The 21,824-nt window shown below is 42.1% G+C and overlaps 1 protein-coding gene across 1 annotated transcript in view; it reads right to left on the bottom strand.

The window, feature by feature from the left end:
• The window catches only part of TMCO1 (transmembrane and coiled-coil domains 1), a 42,849-nt gene extending 21,666 nt beyond the window's left edge, over window positions 1–21,183 (bottom strand). Inside the window, exons 1-5 of the mRNA XM_077760035.1 lie at window positions 21,013–21,183; window positions 20,531–20,608; window positions 15,876–15,935; window positions 9,915–9,961; window positions 8,031–8,098 (exon numbers count right to left, since the gene is read on the bottom strand). Coding sequence (XP_077616161.1) covers window positions 8,031–8,098; window positions 9,915–9,961; window positions 15,876–15,935; window positions 20,531–20,608; window positions 21,013–21,082 — 323 coding nt within the window. The 5' untranslated portion in view covers window positions 21,083–21,183. The remainder of the gene's footprint in view (window positions 1–8,030; window positions 8,099–9,914; window positions 9,962–15,875; window positions 15,936–20,530; window positions 20,609–21,012) is intronic.
• Between the last annotated feature and the right edge of the window lie 641 nt (window positions 21,184–21,824).

Genomic DNA, 21,824 nt, shown 5'->3' with positions numbered 1-21,824 from the left:
CTGGTAGATTATTATTATACCTCGGTAGATTATTCTCTGCAGTTCTACTACTGAGTGGAAGCACAGGGAGGCATATTTTGGTCCAGTAAAAAGAATTACTTTCAAACCCTAAAAACTACTCAATAAAAATATGTTATCTCAGAAATCATGAAGTTCTTCATTGTTGGAAATAATTAAACAAGAGGATGGAAAATTATCTGCTAGAGGTATTATTGAAGGGGATTTGTATTGGGACAGAAGTTATGTGTTAAATGGCTTTTCAGATCTCTTCAAAGCCTAAGATTGTAATGTTTCAGCTTTAGGGAAATGATCCAGGCTGAAAAGCCAAAAAGAAAGAAACAGCTAAAAGTCCCACCTCCTATCGCTTCTCTGGAAATCTGGAAACTCAAGTCCTTCCCATTTTAATCTAACCTTAGGCTTTTTTCTTAAAATCTGCCAGCTGTCAACAAATTTAAGACTAAAAAGGATACTAGAGATATTGCATCCCATCCTACAATTAACAGATGATCAAGATGAAATTAGAGAAATAATTAAAAATTGAATAATACAATCAAAATATGTAATATTTGGGGTGCAGAGACAGAGTGTGAGCAAGGGAGGGACAGAGAGAGAGGGACACACAGAATCCGAAGCAGCTCCAGGCTCTGAGCTGTCAGCACAGAGCCCAACTTACAAACTGTGAGATCATGACCTGAGCTGAAGTCGGACACCTAACTGACCGAGCCCCTGAGGTGCCCCTTTATTTATTTTTAAAGATTTTATTTTTAAGTAACCTTCACACCCAACATGGGGCTCGAACTCACAACCCCGAGATCAAGAGTTGCATGCCCCACTGACTAAGCCGGCCAGGTGCCCCGACTGGACTACCTTTCCGTATTTTTTTTTATTAAGTTTTTGACCCTTGTCCAGTTGTTCTAATTCAATTCAGCTTAGAATTCGAGAGAAGGAGAAAGCAGGGAGAAAGGAGGGAGGAGAAAATTTGGAAAGAATGAGAACAAGTTATTTGTCTGATCATATGATTATCTCTCTAGAAAATCAGAGACCCAAATTAAAACCTACTAGAATCTATTAGAGTTCAGCAAGATGGTCAGTTACAAACTAAAATGACAAAAACCGGTAACCTGCTTTTATACCAGTAGTGATGCACTAGATGATACAAAATATATGCAAGGCTTATTTGGAAGGTAACCACAAAAGCACATAAAATAAACTTAGCGAAACACCATGTTCCTAGATGAGAGTTTGAAACATTATAAGGGTGTCTAATGCTTCAAAATTAATATATACGTTTAATAAAACTGAAGTCAAAACTCAAATGGGATTCTTTTAGGTGAAGCCGAGACAGGAGTGATTCTAAAATTCACGTGAAAGAATGTGTGTCTCAGGTACAGTGAACAGTGCAGTTAGAACACAATAGTGTGTAGACAAAATGAAATAAAGTTTGACAAACAGGCTGGGGCCAAAGCACGGAATGCTGGGAAAGGCAGGTTATGGAGTTTGGACTAAGTGAGTAGTCAGAGCGACACAATGCTATGGAAGGACTTTATAGAATTATAGAATCAGAGACACATGAGTTACATCCCAGCTCAATGCTTACTAGCTTTGAAACCTTGGGCAAGTTAAATAGCTTGGAGTTTCATATTCTCATAAATAAAAACTACAATCCTCGGGGCACCTGGGTGGCTCAGTCGGTTGAGCGTCCAACTTCGGCTCAGGTCATGATCTCATGGCTCATGAATTCAAGCCCCGTGTTGGGATCTGTGCGGACAGCTCAGAGCCTGTTTCAGATTCTGTGTCTCCCTCTCTCTCTGACCCTCCCCTGCTCACACTGTCTCTCTCTCAGAAATAAAGAAATAAAACATTAAAAAAAAAAAACTACAATCCTCATCTCAGAAGGCTGTTAAGGGGCACCTAGGTGGCTCAGTCAGTTAAGGCTCCGACTTCAGCTCAGGTCATGATCTCATGGTTCATGAGTTCAAGCCCGGCATCGGGCTCTCTGTTGTCAGCAGAGCCGGCCTTGGATTCTCTGTCCCCCTCTCTCTACCCCTCCCCTGCTTGCTCTCTTTCAAAACTAAATAAATATTTTTTTTATAAAAGAAGAAATTGTGGCTTCAGTAATAATAGTTTTTAAAAAAAAGGCTGTTAAGATTACAAAGACAGCAAAAGTTAAGGGTTTAGTACAGTGGCCAACAGCAGTTACTATTCCATCAGTAGCAGATGTGGTTATGAGGCAATGAGAAACATGCTTTTGGGGATGGTTAACTTAATGCTGGGACGACAGGACACCTGAGCAGAGAGAGAGCAAGTAGGAAGCTATTGCCACAGCCAAGGTTAAGGGTAATAGCAGAGAGGAAAGGTAACAAGCAGAAACCAGGAGCAGAGCTGGTGTTGCACGGACGGGACGAAAAGAGGAGAGGGAGGCGGGAGGAAGAGAGAGAGGGAAGGGGGGAGGGAAGAATGGACAGATGGGTGGATGACTAGACAGACACAGAGAGGTAGAGTCATAGGAACTGTTAACTGATGGAGTAGAGGGTTGACAGTGTTAGAGATAACACAGGGTCTAGCAGTAAATTTGGGACAGGCTGGATGCACAAGAAATGTGAGCTGAAAGGAAGGAAGGAGAGGGAGGGAAACTATAAAGGTTTCAATTCCAGGTGACTCTCACCGAGAGCCACTGAAAGACACACACGTATCAGGGAGAATTTGCTTTGGCAGAGAACGTGATGGGTTCCACGTTAAGTCTCAAAAATAACATAAACAGAAATAAGCCTCTCCAAGGCCCAGGGACAGGCTGCTCTGTAGCCCAAGGAAAAGGCAAAATATAGTTGGGATAGGGTGTTATTGTTACAGGATCTCTCTCTCTGTGTAAGAGATCTCTCTATAATGGATCTTCTACAAATTTCGATGACCCCTACATAAGACAGAACAGTAAGTTTTTGACTAGTAAGTCAGTATTTCTTATATGGATGTCTATTCCATTTGAAGGCAAAAAGCTACTTGAGACCTTAGACTTGGCAATTTTCTTTTACCTCCCACAGTGTGAGACCCAAAAGCATGGCATGCAGCTTTTCAACCTGAATAAACATTAAAAATAGTTGAAACCTACTATAAATATTCATGTAGAGCCCTCACAGAACTCTGAAAACTGGAGGGAGAAAGTCAAAGGCAGGCAAATGAAAAATATAATACTTCATGGTTATGTGATTCCATGATTATATCAAATGTATTAGCTTCATTTAGTCACTAAACCAACTCTGGATTCAAATCAAAAGCTTGCAGGCCAAGCTCTAGTTTTAACTACAGAAAAAAATGAAAGAACTGGCAAATTCTTCTAAAAAGAATCTAATATTACCTCCTACTGTAAATAATGAACATAAGCCAAAGGATCCATTTCCACGTTTCACAACTTAGTTTACAAGTCAAGACTTCTCCTACTTAAACCTAATGTCAACACTCTCATCAGTAGAGACACAGTCTTTGAAAATTAGATTTAATTACAGACCTGCATTATTTTTTTCCAAACACTACTATGTTAATACTGAAATAAACACTCTCAATACAATATTTATCGCTGAGACTAGCCTATCTTATTATAAGACTCTTTGAGCTGTCCCAGGCTAAAATAAACTATGACCAAAGAGTTAGTAGAAGACATTTTCATCAACTACATTCAGACTCATACTTTTGAGAATTTGGTTCCATTGCAATTGGTTCACTAACTAGTATTTTATATTTTTTTATTAGAAAAAGAGAGAGGGAGTGCACGTGTGAGTGGGGGAGAGGGGCAGGGGAAGAGAGAATCTCAAGCAGGCTCCATACTCAGTGCAGAGTCCAACACGGGGCTCGATCCCACAACCCTGGGATCATGACCTGAGCTGAAACCAGCGGTGGAATGCTCAACTGACTGAGTCACCCAGGTGCTCACTAGTATTTTCATAAATGAACCACTGACATCTGGGAAATTAGTAATTACAATTTAAAATTTTTTTACTTTATTTTATTATTTTTTTGAGAGAGCGAGCAAGCAAGCAAGCAGGGGAGAGGGGCAGAGGGAGAGAGAATCTCAAGCAGGCTCCACACTTAGCACAGAGCCCGATGCAGGGCTCAATCTGACGTCCCTGGGACCATGACCTGAGCCAAAATCAAGAGTTGGATGTTCAACTGACTGAGCCCCCCAGGTGCCCCATAATTTAAAATTTTTTGATTCAAGGGGCGTCTGGGGAGCTCAGTCAGTTGAGTGTCTGACTTCGGCTCAGGTTATGATCTCATGGTTCGTGAGTTCAAGCCCTGAATCGGGCTTGCTGCTGTCAGTGTGGAGCCTGCTTTGGATCCTCTGTCCCCCTCTCTCTTCCCCTCCCCTGCATGCACTCTCTCTCTCTCTCAAAAATAAATAAAACATTAAAAAAAATTTGTTGATTCACACTTCAAATGGGATCAAATTCTTACCTGAGAATAGTACAGAAACCATGAAAGAGGAAACTGGGTTGTACATTGACAACTAGCTTTTAATTTATTCAGTAAGTATCTATATAAGCCCTGAAAACCTAAAGATACAAAAACTGTTACCTGTGAAGACTATAAGAACTTACAGTCTATTAGAGGGAGACATGAACATCAGTTTGGTACAGAAACATAAAACTAAGGAATAAAACAAAATGCTGAGCCTCCAGCAAAGCAGGACTTGACTCTGTCACAAAAATCACACAATCAAGCTAAGGCCAATCAGAACAGATACACAGGGGCTCCTGGGTGGCTCTGTCGGTCAAGCGGCTGACTTCAGCTCAGGTCATGATCTCAAGTTCGTGGGTTTNCGTCCCTGGGACCATGACCTGAGCCAAAATCAAGAGTTGGATGTTCAACTGACTGAGCCCCCCAGGTGCCCCATAATTTAAAATTTTTTGATTCAAGGGGCGTCTGGGGAGCTCAGTCAGTTGAGTGTCTGACTTCGGCTCAGGTTATGATCTCATGGTTCGTGAGTTCAAGCCCTGAATCAGGCTTGCTGCTGTCAGTGTGGAGCCTGCTTTGGATCCTCTGTCCCCCTCTCTCTTCCCCTCCCCTGCATGCACTCTCTCTCTCTCTCAAAAATAAATAAAACATTAAAAAAAATTTGTTGATTCACACTTCAAATGGGATCAAATTCTTACCTGAGAATAGTACAGAAACCATGAAAGAGGAAACTGGGTTGTACATTGACAACTAGCTTTTAATTTATTCAGTAAGTATCTATATAAGCCCTGAAAACCTAAAGATACAAAAACTGTTACCTGTGAAGACTATAAGAACTTACAGTCTATTAGAGGGAGACATGAACATCAGTTTGGTACAGAAACATAAAACTAAGGAATAAAACAAAATGCTGAGCCTCCAGCAAAGCAGGACTTGACTCTGTCACAAAAATCACACAATCAAGCTAAGGCCAATCAGAACAGATACACAGGGGCTCCTGGGTGGCTCTGTCGGTCAAGCGGCTGACTTCAGCTCAGGTCATGATCTCAAGTTCGTGGGTTTGAGCCCCCCCGTCGGGCTCGGTGCTGACAGCTCAGAGCCTGGAGCCTGCTTCAGATTCTGTATCTCCTTCTCTCTCTGACCCTCCTCTGCTCATGTTGTCTCTCTCTCTCTCTCAGAAATAAATAAAACATTAAAAAAATAAATAACGTAAAAAAGAACAGATATACAAACACACTGCATTAACCTTAAAAATATTATTTAAAAAATCAGAAGTATGAGAAAACCAGAAGTTAAACATCAAATTTAAAAAGTATAGATGAAGGGCACCTGGGTGGCTCAGTCGGTTAAAAGTCCAATTTCAGCTCAGATCATGATCTCAATTTATAAACTCAAGCCTCACATCGGGCTCTCTGCTGTCAGCACAGAGCCGGCTTTGGATCCTCTGGCCCCCACCTTTCTGCCCCTCCCCCCCCAAAATAAATAAACATTAAAAAATTATTTTTAAGTATAGGTGAGTATTAGCCAGCTCTATGCTGTCCAGAATGTGACAATTGAAGAAGGATATTTGAGTATTTGAGTTGTAAACAGACACTTACTAGTTAACTATAAAAGCTTTCAGTGTTTGCTTTCCCTGGTAATTAATTCGTGGTGATACGTATTCAAGAAATGACAGACAGTACGGCAGGGTGAAACTGAGTACTGAGGTTAGAATCACAGGACAGAAATCTTGAGCCTCCTAGATACCTTAGGCAAGTTATTTCATCTTCCAAAGGTCTCTTTCAGCTCTAAAGGTCTGTGATTTTAGAAATCATTAGCTAAGAGGAAACTTTATATTAAAACCATTTTGGACACCTCCTCTAATCCCCACCCAAGTAAAAAGAGCCACTCAATTCTCTTCCCCAAACTGCACTTTATACAAACAGATTTCCAGAATAAGAGCCAGCAATGTATTTGTTTTCTGTCTTTTCTTCCCATAAAATGGATTATTGCTGAGGGCAGGGGGCCACACCTTATTTGTTATATTCTGATACCAGCCACGGTGCCCGGCACAGACTAGGCACTGCACTGGTGGGGAGGGAAGAATGGACTAGACGGACAGGGAGGTGTGGGGAGAGGCAGGGACACACAGAAGTNGGTTTGTTCATTTTCTTATTGTTGAGTTTTAAATGTTCTTTTTACATTTTGGATACCTGTCCTTTATGAGTTATATAGTGTGTTTTTTTTTTTAATATTTTTTTTTGAGAGAGAGCATGAGTGGGGGCTGGGGGGGGGGGGGGGGGGGGGGGGGGGCCAAAGGGGGGGGGGGGGGGGGGGGGGGGGGGGGGAAGCAGGAGGAAAGGAGAGAAAAGAAGAGAGAGGGAAATTCTACTTCCTGTAGAGGTGATGCAGGTGGGCCCTGACAGGGACTCAATGACTTCTTGTCATCTTTGGATATTTTCCCAGTTTCTACCAAAAGTAGTTCCACAATTACTCAAGCCCACGATCTGCCAGTTTAGACAACAGTAACTTGCTTTATTGTTACACAGGTAACAGTTGTTATGACTCTATTTTTAAAAAGTGTCAAACATCTCTAAAGAACCACCTGCATTTTGAACCAGCATGCTAATAAGTAACTTAAAAACACAGGACAGGGATGGGGGGTGGGGGGCTGGGGGGCTCAGTTGGTTAAGCTTCGGACTTCGGCTCGGGTCATGATCTCACTGTTTGTGGGTTCAAGCCCCGCGTCGTGCTGACAGCTAGCTCAGAGCCTGGAGCCTGCTTCAGATTCTGTGTCTCCCTCTCTCTCTGACCCTCCCCTGCTCACACTGTCTCTCCCTCTATCTCTCAGAAATAAATAAAACATTTAAAAAAAAAACACACACACACAAGACGAGGCGCCTGGGTGTCTCAGTCAGTTAATCAGCCAACTTCGGCTCAGGTCATGATCTTGCAGTCTGTGAGTTCGAGCCCCGCGTCGGGCTGTGTGCTGACAGCTCAGAGCCTGGAGCCTGCTTTGGATTCTGTGTCTCCCTTTCTCTCTGCCCCTCCCCTGCTCAGGCTCTGTCTCCCTCTGTCTCTCAATAACAAATAAGCATTAAAAGTTTTTTTAAAAAACACACAGGACACATTAAATTCTTTTTAGAGGCCCCATTATACTTTGGTTTTTACCTTGTACATAAAATATCCTCTATATTAAAGGGGGTGAAAAAGTTTTCATAGAATGGTACCTTCTCAGAATTGAGTTCCTTGATTCTGGTAATTGGATTGAAGTTATACAAGACAATGTGCATGCTTGTAGGATATATACATTTTAGTAGTCATGGGTAAGGGGGCATGAACCCCCTGATATACTCTTGAATAATTAAGAAAAATACATAAATGTATGTGTGAGTACATATACGATAGGGAGAGACAGAAAAAGAGAAAGAAAATGGAGCAAAATGGGTGAATCTGGATAATGGATATATTATTCTTGTGGCTTTTCTATAAACTTGAAATATCAAATCAAAATATTACCCCAAAAAGTTAATTGCTCACACATACGCACACATAGACAACAACAGTGATGTAAGTAAAACCATATTATTATTAAAGTTACTCACATGGAATTGAACATTCCCATTAGGGCAGTAAAACAAAAGCCAATTGCGAACATGGATTTCATCCGGACCTATAAAAAGACCAACAACTGTCATTCCACACTAAGGAAAACCATCCCTAACGCCCACCCCCAAAAGTGTGGTTTCGTGTCATGTTTAAAAGGCACTTCACGGCAAAAGGCTGTTTATTGGCTCAGCCAGCCTCCACCTCCCAGCCCTTCTCCGTGCCCCCTACTGATGAATGCTTCAGGGGTAGCTATACAACCCAATTCTGGCTAATGACTCACAAGTACTGAATGGAACTTTGAAAAGGGACGAACATGGCCAGCTTCCCTTTAGGCCTTTGGCTCATTCTTCTTGCCCAGAACGAAGAACATAGCACCTGAAGGTAAAGCATTATCAAAAACCCAAACAACCATGATCTAAGGATGGCTAACTTAAGTCCCTAATGACATTACCAAGTTGCCACACCAGCCCAGGATGACCAAACTCTGGACTTCTTGACCAAGTAAAAAAATCTTTATCTGTTTAAGTCATTGTCGGTTAAGTATTCTGCTACTTACAGCTACCTTCTTACTCAATTACGTATGTGTAAAAGTATAAGTAATTAAAAGATCAGAAAAATGTAAGATTAATAGTTGTTATCTCCCAGGGCACCTGGGTGTCTCTGTTAAGCATCCAACTCTTGATTTCAGCTCAGGTCATGATCTCACAGTTTGTGAATTCAAGCCCCTAGTTGGGCTCTGCACTGGCAGTGTGAAACCTGCTTGAGATTCTCTCTCTCTCTCTCTCTCTCTCTCCCCCCCCAACCCCTCTCTGCACTTCCCCTGCTCAAGTTCTCTCTCTCTCTTCAAATAAATAAATGAGCTTTAAAAAAAATAACTGTTATCGCTGGATGACAGGCTTATCAGCAATTTTTCTCTCTTCTTTCTGTAGTTTCTGAATTTGGTGGTGTAAACATTTATAATTATGTCAGCAGAAAAGTTATTTTCAAAAAGATGCGCTTCTAAATTAAAGCCTTACTTAATAAGAATTTTAAGAAATGGAAGACAATATAGCAAAGATCTTTCAGTAAGCAAAGGGGACTGTTGCCCAGTTTGGATGTCCTCTGCTAAACATACAGAAATTAAATAGAAAAATTAGCCAAGCCTATAATTAGCCTACCTGTGCCTTAGAGAGACAGGCTTGAATAAACTCTACCGTTTACAAATAATGAGTAAATGGGCAATAAAATCACTTGTCTTTACACTTTATGGTATGCCTGACACTCGGGACAAAAGGCCTCTAAAGAACAAAGGCAACAATAAAGGCCATCTCTAAGGCTCCAACCCAGACACTGGGCTGACAGAGGTCACCAGAAAACTAAAGATTCAGCGATGACATGAGAGCGAGAAGAAAATAGGTACTACGGGGGCGCCTAGGGGACTCAGTCAGTTAAGCACCCGACTTCGGCTCAGGTCACAATCTCGTGGTTCGTGAGTTCGAGCCCTGAGTCGGGCTCTGCGCTGAGCGTAGAGCGGGATTTCCCTTCGTCTCTGCCCCTCCCCTGTGCACACGCGTGCTTGCTCTCTCTCTCAAAATAAATTAAAAAAAAAAAAAAGAAAGAAAGAAAACAAACTACTTCATTTGAAACATACGGGAGGAGCTAATCAAGACCTGTGTGAGAGGGATAAATTATGCACTCTGGACAGCTCAGAAGCTCTTCTTACTACTGAAATCAAAGTTTGAGCCCAGGAGGATGTTTTCACTTCTGTCTGGTCAGGGAACACCCAGGACATTATGGGGTAAACTTCTGAAAAGGTAAGTATAGTGTGCTTAGTGCAGATCAGGGTCTTTTGCTAAAAAACATTTTGTAGTTTACCATAAAACTATACTTACGACTCTTACCATTGATAGGTCTCTGTTGTTATTTTTCAGTTTCTCTTCTTGCCTCTCTGAAAAGAATTAACAAACTGGTTACTATACACAGTGCTGAGTGCAAAGCAGATGTTACGCTGTCACTGACTGGTGACTATAAAAGCACTTCTGTCTCAGCATCACTTAAGAAGATGAGCAGAATACCTAGAACACTGTATACTTTGTATTAGCAGAAAATCCAAATGCAGCAGAGCACTAAAATATTTCAATTTAAATAAGATAAAAAACTAAAAAACATTTTTTAAATGTTTATTCATTTTTGAGAGAGAGAGAGAGCAGGGGAGGGGCAGAGAGAGACACACACACAGAATCTGAAGCAGGCTCCAGGCTCTGAGCTGTCAGCACAGAGACCAACATGGGGCTTGAACCCGTGAACCATAGGATCATGACCTGAGCCGGAGTCAGGCACTTAACTGACTGAGCCACCCAGGTGCCCCTAAAATAAAAACCTTTAGGGATTAGGTAAAAATTGGGGTGCCTGGGTGACTCAGTCGGTTGAGCGTCCGACTTCGGCTCAGGTCATGATCTCACGGTTTGTAGGTTTGAGCCCTGCGTCGGGCACTGTGCTGACAGCTCAGAGCCTGGAGTCTGTCTTCGGATTTTGTGTTTCTCTTTCTCTGACCCACCCCTGCTCACGCTGTCTCTCTCTCTCTCAAAAATAAATAAAACATTAAAAAAAATTTTTTTAATTACCTCTGTAATTGAGTGTCTTAAACTTTACCTTAAGATATACTTTTATATTACACTGATAGAAAGCGTAAACATAATGAGGGCATTTAGGTTTCAAACATGAGTTACTCGTCTCTTATGTTTTTATTTCTCTTTCAGTTTCTTCAAGAGAGCATAGTCTAAAATATAAAAGCCAATCAAGATCAATTTAAAATTTAAGTTTTTCATATTACAGACTAATTACTCGACAAATAAACATAGTTTTATAGCTAAGTCACTTAAAGAATTTTTTTTTAATATTTTTTTATTTATTTCTAGGAGAGAGAGAGAGAGACAGCGTGAGCAGGGGAGGGTCAGAGAGAGAGGGAGTCACAGACTGAAACAGGCTCCAGGCTCTGAGCTGGCAGTCAGCACAGAGTCCGACGCGGGGCTCGAACCCAGGAACCGCGAGATCATGACCTAAGCGAAAGTCGGACGCTTAACCGACTAAGCCACCCAGGCGCCCCTATAGCTAAGTCACTTAAAAGCTAGAAAATTTTGACATAGATTTCAAGAAAGTTGTTATATACCTACAACCCAAGGAAGTCTCAACTGTACATGAATGCTCTTATTTACTGTATTCCATCAACATAAGGGACTTCACTGTTTCTATGAAGAAATTGAGACCCTGCAAAGGGTCAGTGACTTGTCAGGGACCAACCACACAGGCCAGGACTAGAATCCAAGTTTCCCACCTTCTAACCCAATGATCTCTATATACACTATGCTACCGCTCACTTCGATCGTGTATTATTATCACCAGGATCAACTTATTCAACAAATACTTATGGATTACCTACTATATGCCAGGCACTTTTCTGAGCAGTGGGGATACATGAATGAACAAAGCACACAAAAATCCCCACCCTCATAGGAAGATTATAAAAAATATATAAAATGTCCTCTAAAAAAAATCTACCATGAGCATTAACTGGTGTGAGGGCTCGCCAATTTGCGCAGGGAAAGGAAAGGAGGATCAAGAACAGGCCTAGGGCTGCAGTTTCCCAACGGTACACAGCGGGGTGAATAGGTGATCCCTTGCCCTGAACTGCTCTTGTCCAGTCTGTTCTCCCTGGGAGGGGAGGGTATAAGCAGGAGAGAGTGGGAAGCTGCAGCTTCGTGGGAGAAGATGAGCAAAAGGAAATGAAGCTCAGGTCTATCTTGGGGGAAGGAGCTCTTTCGCTATCTGGGCAGTCTTCCTACAATGCAACAAGACGTTTTTAAATTGCGGGGTTGAGGACTCGGGTAGGAGACGGTGATAAGGTAGGCCTAAAATAACTAGAGAGAGAAGGGACTACCACTAGGAAATTTGTAAAAAGGGAAAGTACAGGCACCTGGGTGGCTCAGTCGGTTAAGTATCCAACTTTGGCTCAGGTCATGATCTCATGGTTCGTAGGTTCGAGCCCTGCGTCGGGCTCTGTAGTGACAGCCAGCTCAGAGCCTGGAGCCTGCTTCGGATTCTGTGTCTCCCTCTATCTCTGCCCCTCCCCTGCTCATGATCTGTCTCTCTCAAATAAACTTTTAAAAAATTAAAATAAAAAAATAAAATAAAGGTACAGAAAATCACTTATGCTAGAAACTGTGGCATATCCCTGACTCCCCACTTTCTCATCCAATCAAACACCACATCCGATTAATTTTACCTCGTATTATGAAACCCTCCCCCCACTCACCTCCTTCCTACCACGTCCTTAGTTAGCATTTCTAACACCTCTTACCTATATTATTTCAAATCTCCCAGCATGTCTCACTGCCTCCAAACTTGCTACCTCAAGTCCATCTTCCACGTAGCTGCCTGTCAGATCTACCTGATATGCAAAACTGACCAAAATTATGATACTCCCTAGCTTAAAATCCTGATACAGCTTTTTGTCCCCAAGATCCTGTTCCAACGTCACCTGCAAGTCTACTGTCTGGCCCTGCTTATTCTGCAGCCCCATTTCCAATCTCCACCCCCCCCAATTAATATTTATGTTCCTGCAACACCAAACAACTCTAGGCCACTCTCTATATGAAGGTTTTTATAGATTCAATGTCGTTATTCGTGAAGTCCTTTCTACTTGGATGATGAACTGTCCCAATTTTTCCTGGATTGTTCCAATTTTAGCTCTGAAAACCACACATCCAAAGAACTCCTCAGTCTTGACCAACTGGGATTTCTACCTAGAACGTTTTATCCTGTCCCTATCCAACTGCTTCCTGGCTGGCTCATACTCAAGTTTTATTTTATTTTTTTAATTTTTATTTATGTATTTTTGAGAGAGAAAGAGTGTGAGCAGGGGAGGAACACAGAGAGAGGGAGACACAGAATCTGGAGCAGGCTCCAGGCTGTAAGCTGTTAGCACAGAGCCTGACATGGGGCTCGAACCCATGAACAGTGAGATCATGACCTGAGCTGAAGTCGGACACTTAACCAACTGAGCCACCCAGGTGCCCCAGTACTCAACATTATAAACCTCAGCTCTGTCTCATTTTCTTTTGAAAATATTGATTCCTTGGTCACTATTATTCTAGAGAGCTTTCTACAATATAAAAATATTCTGTCTCTGTGCTGCCAATAAAATAGTCACTAACTACATGTGGTTCCTGAAAAAAGAAAATGTGGTCAGTGTGATAGAGTGGCTAAAATTTTAACTTAATTTAACTGTAATTAATTTAAAAAGCCAAATGTAGCTAATGGCTGCTATACTAGACAATGTAGTCTTGGACACTGGATTAGAAGTCTTTCTTTATGCTTCCAGAATATTTCATGTAGATCTTTATCATTATATTCACTGAATTTGTACATTCTGTTATAACGATCTGTTTATATTCCCATTGACCCAACTAGGTGGTGGGCTGTTGGAGAGCAAGGCATCTCTATGCCTTCTTCATCTCTGTATCCTCAGTAACTGGCAAGGGGTTAGTTGCTCAAAATTGTAGTGTGTGCTCAATAACTGTTTCATGAATGACTCAGCAATATAACAAAAGTGGGTCTGAAGATAAAGCACACCAAAAATCCTTTTCTAGGAAGAGTAGTCCTTTATGATAAAGCTGGTAGCCTAAAGAGGCAGAAAAAGCACAAAGAGCCTCAAAGTTGAGAGCAAACTAAAGTGATATAGTTTTTCTGAAGCTCTATTTAACTTTTTTCCAATTATGTCCAAACAGAAACTATAACTGTAAGTATTGTCAAGGTAGGCTGTATGGGTACATGGCTTAAGAATATAGCAACACAGGTGTATAATACATGTCAACACTACTATCGTTCTTTAAGTTTCTCCACTTCAAATTGCTATTAAGTACTGACCATATACAAATAAAGCAATTTAGTTGGGTTTTAACTAATTCAGAAATAAGTTAATATTCACTGGATTTTGGAAGAGGTGCAAAATGCAAATTTCTTAGATGTTTGCTTTCACTCCTGACTCACCCGGGTAGATTCACGGCAGAGCATGATCGGCTGTACAAGATGTAGTCAGGTGGTACAGAAGCTAAGACTAATTCTCCACACAGGCATTTTACTCACGGGCAAGTAACAGCTGATTATGTCTGAGGCTGCCTAAAGGGTGTATGTTACGTGCTCCAATGATTTCACTTTTCCCTAGGGACCATTCCCAACAGACTAGAACAAAAAAGACAGTATATAAAAAGGTAAAGTTGATTTTAAAAAAGACACCTTGGGGCAGCTGATTTCAGCTCAGGTCATAATCTCACGGGTACATGGGATAAAGCCCTGTATTGGGCTCTGTGCTAACAGCATGGAGCCTGCTTGGGATTCTCTCTCCCTCCCTCTCTCCCTGCCCCTCCCTTGCATGCGCGCGCGCGCACACACACACACACACACACACACTCATTCAAAATAAATACACGTAAAAAAAAACATGTAAAGTGCTTACTTAAGTGTGTTGTAGGTGGTAAAGTACTCGATGAATTCCGACCACTATTTTATTTACTTATATTTTTATTTAACTAATTCACACTAAAGCTTTAAGATTCAACTAAAACATCATTTCTTCAAGGAAAACTGACGCCCTAGCTTGGCTTAGATCCACTTTCTCTTTACTTTTATAACACTTAGAATATGTGTCTACAAAAGTATTTCCCATACTGCATTGGTCTGTTTTCCCTCTCTAGACAGATTTCTAATAGACAGAATTTTTTCTGCTTTGTTTCTCTGGCGTGACTGGAGCACCCGAGCCAGAGTAGTCTGACAGCTGCATCCTGACACGGAGCTAAATGAGTAACCCGTTTGGAAAACATCAGACACACTAAATTCAAAAGCTTTAATCAGAACAGGACGGCGGCATAGTCCAGCTTGATAGAATTCTCTCCTAGGATATAATTAATGGCAGTGACCTAGGTAGAAACATAGTTCCTGAACCAAACACACAGTTTCACAGTTTTTTCCTGATTTCAGAATCAGGAAGTATCATAAAGTATAAATACAAATTATATCTAATCACTTATCTTATTGGAACAGAATTAAGTCTTGTAATTAAGTTCTAAAATACACTGAAAACTCAAAAACATGTGTTACTTTCCACACCAGATAAAAATTACTCGGCAGAAAATTTCCTACCCGCTGGTGGATTTCCACCATCAGTCAATTCTCAGTAAGGAAGCCATGGCAACAATACAAGTTACTCAGACTTAACTGGAAATAATCATGTCAGACATGAAAAAAAAATACACTTTTATCAAACTATGCCAAGAACCCTCAGCCAAGTTCAAAACCCGTTACGGTCAGCATCATTTTACTAAAACTAAAATTTCAAAGCTAAGAGCAAAAAAGTAGCAATTGCTTGAGCTTATCCTACAAAGTGGACAAGAGATAGTCAAGTTAAGGATACGTGTGTAAATGCTTTGTAAACCACAAAATTAGATAAACATGAGTTACCATTGTTAACAACTACCTTACATTTTCATTACTTAAGAATTTATTTTTCTGGGGCGCCTGGGTGGCTCAGTCGGTTAAGCGTCTGACTTCAGCTCAGGTCATGATCTCACAGTTCGTGGGTTCGAGCCCCGCGTCGGGCTCTGTGCTGACAGCTCAGAGCCTGGAGCCTGTTTCAGATTCTGTCTCTCCCTCTCTCTCTGACCCTCCTCTGCTCACGCTGTCTCTCTCTCTCTCTCTCTCTCAGAAATAAATAAAATGTTAAAAAAATTACTTTTCCAATTAAAAATTTTTCAAATTTCCAAAATTCATTTTTTGCAAATTTTGCATACACCAATAACTCATCTTACCTATTTTCTTCTTTTGCTGTCGACCAGCTGACTCTGTTATTGTTTCCTTCTTCTTTTCCACTGTAAAGACAGTAATAAGGCAAAAATCAATCATGTATTATGCTAAAGAAATGAAGGATGCTTTACCACAGCTGAACCAACAAAAGAAACTCATGAGAAAGTTACACGCTGCCTTTGATCATGGTCATGAGTAGGTCAACTGATCTACTCCCACACCTATTAGCACGAAAAGGCAGATACAGCAATCTAAGACTAAAACATTACTGTAAGCATCACCAAACACCCATAAAGGACTGTATAAGGACACAATAGTAATAACTAATGAAACATAATAAAAACTAAGACGGGTTTTAAGCCATCAGCTGAGGGTGATTGCCTTAGGTTGAGTCTAAGCACAATTTTGAGATTCTGCGGTCTCAGATAACTATGGTTAATTACAGCTCATCCTCCTATTTACTACAGACGGTAGGAATGCATTCATTCTGCTACTGGGGACTAAGTAAGAGGCATTTTTCTAGGTAGATAAAAAGATAAACGGGCGTCTGAGTGGCTTAGTCAGTTAAGCGTCCGACTTCGGCTCAGGTCATAAGCTCAAGGTATAGGAGTTCGAGCCCTGTGTCAAGCTCCGTGCTGACAGTTCAGAGCCTGGGGCCTGCTTCAGATTCTGTGTTTCTCTCTCTCTGCCCTTCTCCCACCTGGGCTCTGTCTGTCTCCGTCTCTCAAAAATGAATAAATGTAAAAAAAAAATTTTTTTAAATAAACAAAATAAAAAGATAGACATGATCCTTGCCCTCTAAGGAGCAATCTAGTGAGGGCAGACAATTGAATAACAATTAGAAACATTGCCAAGACAGACATATGCACAAGGTAAGGAGATCAGGAGAGTCAAAAAAGCTAAGATTGGGGTGCCTGGCTGGCTCAGACAGTGGAGCACGTGACTCTTGATCTCAGGGTTGTGAGTTGAGCCTCATGCTAGGCATAGAGATTACTTAAAAACAAACAGATAAAGAAAGGTAAGACCAACTTCTTTGGATGCATTTCAAATATGATGATAGAGTAAAAGTAACCTTTTAAAGAGGAATAATGTAACATATTTAAATTTATAGTTACTGTCTTTGATCTATCCACCCATCATAGTACATCTATGAATGCACTAAGAATAGGTATGTCAAAAATTACCTTTAGTTTATTCACATTCTTCGTTCTGTATATTATCTCAGCATACTTCCCTTACTAGCAAACCGTACAGTACATGTATTATTTCTAAAAGTTATATTAAAGGGGTCCCTGGGTGGCTCAGTCTGTTATGCGTCCCACTCTGGCTCAGGTCATAATCTAGCAGTTCATGGGTTTGAGCCCCACATTGGACTCTGTGCTGGCAGCTCTGAGCCTGGAGCCTGCTTCAGATTCTGTGTCTCCCTCTCTCGCTGTCCCTCGCCTGCTTGTGCTCTGTCTCCCTCTCTCTCAAAAATAAACATCAAAACAAAAAAGAAAAGAGGCAAGTAACATAATAAGATTTGTGTCTTGAAAAGTTACTCTAGATGTACTATTTACTATGTACTATTTACTACGTACTATAGAGAATAAATTTGAGTGGCTGCCAGGAGGCCAATGAGGAGGCTACTGCAGTAGATGAGATGAAACAAGATACAAGTTTAGACCATGTGGTGGTGGCAGGTCTGGAGGGATGTGGAGAGACTGAAGGCTTTCAGGAAGAGAATAGTGACTTGAGGGTAGACTGCACGTACAGACTGAGAGAAGAAAGTATTCAAATCAGCAAATATTTGTGAAACATTTACCATGTGCCAGTCACCGTTCTGGGTGAATGGAATATATCAGAACAACCACAAAAACCCTGTCCTAGTGAGGCTTTCATTTTAGCAAGTGGAGATAAACACTAAACACAATACATAAATAAGTCATATATTAGAAAGTGACAAGGACCACAGTGGGTAAAATAGATCGGGATCTGGAAAATGAAGAACAGTAGTGGTAGAAGAGATGAGCAGGCTGCAGTTTCAAAGATGGTGGTCAAGTTAAGACTCACAGAGGTAAACTTTGAACAAAGATTTGAAGATAGGAGGCTTAGACATCATAGAGATGAACATTCTAGGCAGGAGGAACAACCAGTAGAAAGGTCCCAGCACAGGCGTGTGGCTGATATACAGTGAATGGCATGCAGGTCAGTGTGACTGAAGCAGAGTGTGTTGAGAGGCAAAGAGGATCAGAGCAGTAACACAGGATGCTCTGTAGGCCACTGTAAGGACTCTGGCTTTACTTGAGTGAAAATGGGACACCGCAGAGGATTATGAGCAGAGATGGGACATGATCTAAGGGTCTTTAAAAAAGGGTTATTCTGGGGCACCTGGGTGGCTCAGTCAGTTGGGCATCCAACTTCGGGTCAGGTCATGATCTCACGGTTCGTGGGTTCGAGCCCCGTGTCGGGCTCTGTGCTGACAGCTCAGAGCCTGGAGCCTGCTTCAGATTCTGTGTCTCCCTCTCTCTGACCCTTCCCTGCTCATGCTCGTGCTCTCGCTCTCTCTCTCTCAGAAATAAATAAAAACATTAAAAAAATTTTTTTTAAATAAAAGGGTTATTCTGTGATATCGTGGGGACAGACTACAGGTAAACAGGAACACCTGCTGGAGACAGCTGCAATAACTCACGCAAAAGAGGAAGATGTCTTGGACTATGGTAGTTACCAATGGAGGTGATGAAAAGGGATCAGATTCTGAATATACCTGAAGGTGGTCCAAAAGTATTAGATGCGGGGTGTGAGAGAAGAGTTAAAAATAATTGCACAAGGATTAAGGCCTGAGCAAGTAAAAGGACAGACTTGCCATTGACTAAGATCATGATTGCTAGAAATGAAGGAGGCTTGGAAGTGTGAAATAAGTATTCAACTTGGACATGTTGGGTTTGAAATGTATGTCAGATATTACAATGTAATTGACCAAATTGATACATGAATCTTTAAAAAGTTTCTTTGAGTCTAGTTGACACATAATGTTACATTTCAGGTATACAACATAGTGATTCAACTTCTTTTCATGTTATGCTAAGCTCACCACAAGTGAGGCTACCATCTGTCATCACACAATGCAATTACAAGGATACATGAATCCTGCTAGGGATATAAACTGAGGTGCCATTGCCTAATGTAGCACATGATTGAGTTCACCAAGGGAGTCAGTATAGGGATAAAAACAAATTTGGGGTCACCAACAATAGTACGTTGAGAAAAGTAACCAACAAGGAAATTGCAAAAGAATAATCAGCAAGATAAGAGGAAAACCAGGTAGGTGTGATGCCTGAAAGTCAAGTGGAGAAAGCATATCAAAGATTCAGGTTTGCACTATGGGAAGCATGGAGGTGCCATTCACCACATAGGGAAATACTGGAAGAGGATCGCATTAGTGAAGGTAAAGATAATGAGTTTGGTTTTTATACGTTGAGGTACATTATCCACGTTGAATAAGTGAAGGAGCAGTAAACTACAATTTTAAAAGTATGAGTATGAGTTTGGTGTCTAATTCTTTGTTTGTTCTCCAACATTAGTATGTCATTTAACCTTTCTGAGCCTCAATCTCTTTTCTATAGAGGGTAGTATTTATACAACTAGCCACAAATGGTTGCTGAGATGTTGCAAAGAAGAAAACTCTAAACGCTTATGAAGACGTAAAGGTATATCATAGAATACAGAAAGTCATAGAAATTTTAGGATACAAAAGTTATATTTAATCTTTAAAAGGTAGAAAAGAACACTAAAAGCCACATCAAATCTGGAAGGAACCATTCACATTCTATTTCTAGCAACTCCCTCAGCTGTGTCCTGTAGAATTCCTGCTTTACTTCAAAGACAGCAAACTCTACTTGTTCTTAACATTGTCCTCAAACTCTCCATCAACCTCCTTACGCATCAGAAACTTGGCTTATCCCTAAGACACTTCTTTTTTTTTTTTAATGTTTTATTTACTTCTAGGAGAGAGAGAGAGAGAGAGAGAGCGTGAGCAAGGGAGGGTCAGAGAGAGAGGGAGTCACAGACTCTGAAACAGGCTCCAGGCTCTGAGCTGGAAGTCCACACAGAGCCCGACGCAGGGCTCGAACCCACGAACCGTGAGATCATGACCTAAGCAAAAGTCGGACGCTTAACCAACTAAGCCACCCAGGCGCCCCCCCTGAAGACACTTCTTACCGTGATACTAATTATAACGACCTATTGGTCTCCAAACACACCTTCTTGCTAAAATATCCACATTTTTGCACATATGCTATCTTCTTCGCCTGTAATCCTTCCCCCATCTCACTCTCTATCCAAATTCTAGTTATCCAAGGAGGACAGCAAAACCATCTGCATCACAAACGCTTCCAGGGCTGCTCAAAACTGAATGGGATCTCTTTTTTAGAACCACCACAGCACATAACAAGTACTTCTCATGTCCCCTAGCACTGCCATTTGTATTGCACATTTTGCATAAAAATATCGAATACTGCATACATCTATATAAATATCTCCAATTCAAATTGGATTCACCTTTGCATTCCTGTAAGGTTTTTGTATCAGTTGGTGCTCCTAAAGTATTTACCGTGAACATGCATGCGCTCAACGAACTTGACACGTTGAAGCTACGTCTAAAGGATGTTGCCATACTCACATTTTTTACTCTGTTTTTCCACCTCCGCTTTCAGTCTCTTGTACTTGTCTGTCCTGTAAACCAGGACCCAGGTTATGCCTGAAACATCAAAAGCAACATGCTAATAGACAAATGGTTATAACGGTCACAACAAACTGTTATTAGTGGTGACTGTTGGGTAAGGAAGGATTTCAACTTTTTGCTTTATATTTATATCTATATTGAAAAAAGTTAACTCTTTTCAAATGTTAAGACAACGGACTCTTCACCAAGACAACGGAGACATGATATGAAGGTGTCTCCATAAGTTCGCAAGTGAAATCTACCCTAGCGACCCTTCCCTCTCCTGTTCCCAACTTACCCCAATTCCCTGCATGAACCCTCCCATCCCTACCCCAAGCAAGCAACGCTCGCGACCACTCCCTTGGTAGCCCGAGGGTCCCGAGCCTTGGGCTCCTTCCCCTGGGGAGGCGATCACGCGTCAGAGAAGCAGCCGCTCTCACCCTCGGCGAGAAGAGCCGTGCACACGGAGATGAAAACGATGAGCAGTGTGTCTGCGAACATGGTGCTCATCTTGCGCTTTCCTCTCTGCCCTCCCACCCGCCAGGGGGGAAGCGCTCGAGAGCCGGCAAAAACGAAGCGAAAACGACTTCCCTAGATTTCGGGACCACCGAGCAACACTCTCTGACAGCCCGGAGTCATATTTCCGCTTCCGGGGCAGAGCGTCGGGAGGGCTACTTCCGGAGAGTTGCGTGGCCGCGCGACCACAGCGGGAACCCAGCCGCTGGGGCTCAGGCCCAATCTCGCGAGAGCTGGGCCCTGAGCCACCGCGCCGGAACTGCGGCGGTGAGACTTTGCCCCTTGGCCCTTGCTCGTCGGGGTCTCGGGGCGCCCAGTTCTCTGCCGGAGCCCATTGTGGGCGCTCGTCCGCGCTTCTGCCTCAGCCCCGCCCTAAGGCCGGTTAGGTAGCGTAGTGAACGCCTGCGTTAGGTGCCAGGCCCCGGCTTTGGGGCTGGGGACGCAGAAATCAGTTAGTCGTGGCCGCTGGCTTCAAGGAACGCCCGTCCTAGCGAAGGAGAGAAACTTGTACACACGGTGTGATTAGGGTTTTAAGAGAGGTGTGGCCAGAATGCTGCTGTGACCCCGTTGAGGGGGTGGTCAGAGACAGCCTCGGAAGGAATCGAAGCAGTGCTTCGAGGGGTGGGAGTGCTTTGTGGGGAAGCAGAGGCCTTTCCAGGCAATGACGCGGGCGGTGGAGATACGTGGTGTGTAGTGGAGCGGTGAGTGGTGAGTCCAGAGACGGGGTCATGAACCC

This window comes from Crocuta crocuta, unplaced genomic scaffold, assembly GCF_008692635.1.
Source record: "Crocuta crocuta isolate KB4526 unplaced genomic scaffold, BGI_CrCroc_1.0 scaffold133, whole genome shotgun sequence".
Classification (NCBI taxonomy): domain Eukaryota; kingdom Metazoa; phylum Chordata; class Mammalia; order Carnivora; family Hyaenidae; genus Crocuta; species Crocuta crocuta.
The sequence above is the reverse complement of the archived record's forward strand: the minus strand, read 5'-3'. Positions and strand labels throughout refer to the sequence as shown.